Here is a 3,632-nt window from a genome sequence, read left to right on the forward strand (position 1 = left end):
TCTAATCCACTTTGCATAGGTCTATATTATTGACATTTGAATATGATTTTTATTAGCCTTTTAAATTTAACAATCACAGTAATTATATTATTAATTTTTCTTTTTCATTTTAATATTATATCTTAAGATATCATCAACTATTTACCATAATAAAAAAGACTTCATGTTTTTAATCTATTTTAACATATAATATAATAGCAGCAAAACACACTGTATGTATGAAAAAAAAATGATAGTAAAATAATACTTGCCACTTAAACATAACTTATGTTTGATTTGCACCTAAGATATTTACATTGTAAATTTGAAGTTCTTCTTAACCATATTAAACGTTATTGATACCTTTTAATTATAAATAATCATCTAAAGAGGTTAGTTATGGTGATAGAGAAACTGAGATGATCCAATGGGCAATGGTGATAGAAAAGAATGAATAGAGAAACTCAATTACTTTATTAGTAGAGAGAAAAACAGCATTACATTGAACATTTCACCCCAAGCAAGATGATAAAAACAAGAGGCATTTACAAAACTTTGTTTTTTTTTTCTTTGGAAGAATCATTGCACATAGACAACCTTGAGAACAAGAGAGGTGAAACTATTACAAATTTCGTCAGACCAAAAGGCAAAAAGATAAATTAAAAGCAGCCTAAGGTCTTCTTTGGAGTGGTTCCTAATGCACGGTATCTTGCAGCCATTTCTTCTGTCTTCAGAATCTCTTCTCCACGCTTGGCTTCAACTATTGCCCTCTTCTCCTCTGCTTCCTTGTGAACTAAAGCCATCTTGTTTTTCATCTTTTCAGCTTGCTGTGCTTTCTTTTTCTCCAATTGTTCCTACTCACATAACAAGTTTTTCAAAGCTATATTATTCAGCACAATCACCATACTTCTATGTTCATTGGGATCTACTTCATTAATTCAAGATTTACATCCACTAATATACTATATAGATTGAAACTAAAAGAAAAATCCTTATGTGAAGTATAGAATAATATCATGCAGAGAACATAGATCTTGCATCTTCCCAATATATGAAGTTTATTATATTGTTTGATGTAAAGAAAGGAACACTTTATTCAGTCCAGCCATGTTACTACATAACATGTATATACAAGAAAGGCATCACTTTAAAATAAATAGTGAACAGGTTAAATCAAGTATTACCTCTATTTTTTTCAACTCAGCTTCAAGAGCTGCCTTCTTTTTGCTTTCCCAAGCAGCAATTGCTGAGAAATGTTTTTCAGCTCTGTTAACAGATCAAATGATTTCTCGAGTTTAGGTGAGTTTGTATTGGAAATTTGTAAAAGGGATCAATGGCATATCATCATCATCATCATGGTCTACATAGCACAAAATCATAATATCCTACAGACTTTGAAAGGTATGAGTGTGTTAGGTATATATTCATGTTTCCTTTCATGTTAAGAAACTAATTGAGTTTAAGCATTATGAGATTGTTTTTGTCTAAGATATAAATATAGATATATATTCTGCAAAATGAAGTCTAACATTTTTGGCCAAACACTCTGCTAAATGTTATAACTTCTGCATTTTGCAGTATATGACGTGATTTTTAACTTTGCAATGAATTCTAAACACGTTTAATTTTAACTTTTAAAAATGAAGAATCACCCTTCTTTGAGGCATATACATAAACTGTTAAAGTGCATAAAAGTATTACCTGTTGTCTGCTTTGGCCTTTTCACTCTCTTCCCATGCCTTCACATAGGACAACTTTTTCCCTTTCACTACTTCAGCCAGAGCGATATCTGTTCATAACATAAGTGAATAGCTTAGAAATCAATAAACGTCATCCAGAAAAAAAGTGATTGGTGAATCAGAATCTTCAAACACGATTTTCTTAAGAGATTACAAAACTTTGTTAGTACTAACACATATTCATGTTACCAAGGAAGACACATTAACATGTCAGCTAAAGATCTTTAATTAGGTAGTGTAAGTTTGTTATCTTGCTAGTATCTTCTATCTTGTACTTCAAACTAAACTCAATTTCGTAAAATTAATCTGTAAAGTGAGATTTAATTCTAATTATATATTATAAATTCGTTATATATGTAGTTAAGGTTGAATTTCCAACATTAAATTTTAAATTTAAATGAGAAGAGTTAACACTAACCTCTATCAAGAGATCCTCTCGAGCTTTGTTTTTTTTCAGGAACTTCTGTATCTGTCGAATCAAGAAAATGATATATCTATATAAATTTTTTAAACAGATAGAATAAGGTTTAGTACACATAATATGACACAGTTTTTCCTTCATTATTATTTGCACTGTCTTATTATGTGCAATGAATCAAAACACAAAGCTAGATGGCCCCAAAAAAGGTTCAGAAACACTTTTCCACAAGCCTTGGAAGAAAAACATGCATTGGGAAGAAACTCAAAAACAGATTTTGACACTCAAAAATAGATTTTGACAAAAACCCACGAATTTTGTCCCGTGAAAGGAGTCATCAGAGAATGAAAACATGAACACCAATACGTGCAATGAAAAACTCACTCTCGGGTTTAACAAGGGTATCTTTGGACTCCTCTGCTCCAGAAGCTTCCTTTGCAACGGCATCGTTGGAGGGCACTTCATCCACAACCGGAGCCACCTCAGCCGCAACCGGAGCCACCTCAGCCGCAACCGGAGCCTCCTCAGCCACAACCAAAGCCGAAGAAGGGACAGTTTCGGGCTTCGATTGCGGCTCTTCCATCGTCCTTGCTTGGATTGAGAAACAGAGTGCAGAAAAAATAGTGAGGTGAGAAAAAACAGAGGAAGCCTTATTATTTATAGTTTACAAAAGTTCCTAGAAACAAGGTGGAGGCTCCAATAAGACATTGTTTTCAACGGTTTAACTAATTTGAACCATAGAAATGAGTGAGCACGAACATGTTACTCATATTAGAACGAAAACAAACCCTGAAAGATAGCTAAATTTCTCAACCAATGTTTTCTCATGCATTCTATTTATGGTTACACCTTTTGGAGGATAGTGTTATGAGAATTAAACTCACTTCGACCTTTATAGGGTAAATGGAAAAAAGAAGAAAATTGATAGATGAACGAAGAGTGCAATATATACACATAGATACGTATATATATAATTTTTTTTTCTTATATAATATAATTTTATTTTTAATTTACCGAAGATAACATGGATAGCAGTGGTATCATAGCACGGTCTTGTAAGAGGTTAAGATTTAGTTTCTGGAAAACTGAATTTTGATTTTTTATTTTAAAAATTTTTATAAAGAGATATGTTAGAATTCAATTTTTGGAAAACTGGATCTTGATTTTGTTTTTTATTGATTTCTGTAAAAAATATATATTGAAAATCTTCAACAGTTTTAGAAAACGTTGAAGGTTTAAATGATCTTCGAAAATCATTGAAAAATATATTAATTTTTAATATATTTTTAAATTTTGTTTTTAATTTAAAATTAATAAATAATTAATTTATTTTAATATTTTAATATGATTTAATATGTTATAATATATTAAATCAAATTTTACATTATTAATATTATTATATTTATTTTTAATTTTAGTTTTATTATTACTATTATAATTTCCATAATAAGTATTAAAATAATAACATATACAAATTATATTAAAATAAATTAAAT

The 3,632-nt window shown here is 30.0% G+C and overlaps 1 protein-coding gene across 1 annotated transcript; it reads right to left on the bottom strand.

Annotated features, from left to right (window-relative positions):
• Positions 1-464: 464 nt before the first annotated feature.
• Positions 465-3,052, bottom strand: LOC106759032 (remorin). Its single transcript, XM_014642044.2, has 5 exons — positions 2,521-3,052; positions 2,137-2,187; positions 1,681-1,768; positions 1,164-1,245; positions 465-833 (listed from the first exon to the last, which is right to left on the bottom strand). The coding sequence occupies exons 1-5, from the start codon at positions 2,717-2,719 to the stop codon at positions 639-641; spliced, it is 615 nt and encodes a 204-aa protein (XP_014497530.1). The 5' UTR covers positions 2,720-3,052; the 3' UTR covers positions 465-638.
• Between the last annotated feature and the right edge of the window lie 580 nt (positions 3,053-3,632).

This window comes from Vigna radiata, chromosome 4 (genome assembly GCF_000741045.1).
Source record: "Vigna radiata var. radiata cultivar VC1973A chromosome 4, Vradiata_ver6, whole genome shotgun sequence".
Taxonomy (NCBI): domain Eukaryota; kingdom Viridiplantae; phylum Streptophyta; class Magnoliopsida; order Fabales; family Fabaceae; genus Vigna; species Vigna radiata.

What these genes read in the sequence shown, in the direction of transcription:
- LOC106759032 (XM_014642044.2), bottom strand. Translation starts at nt 2,719, where the DNA reads ATGGAAGAGCCGCAATCGAAGCCCGAAACTGTCCCTTCTTCGGCTTTG. An exon ending in AAGGCCAAAGCAGACAACAG is followed by an intron (nt 1,246 to 1,680) that starts GTAATACTTTTA and finishes ATCTGTTAACAG; the next exon opens with AGCTGAAAAACATTTCTCAG. An exon ending in CTGAGTTGAAAAAAATAGAG is followed by an intron (nt 834 to 1,163) that starts GTAATACTTGAT and finishes TTATGTGAGTAG; the next exon opens with GAACAATTGGAGAAAAAGAA.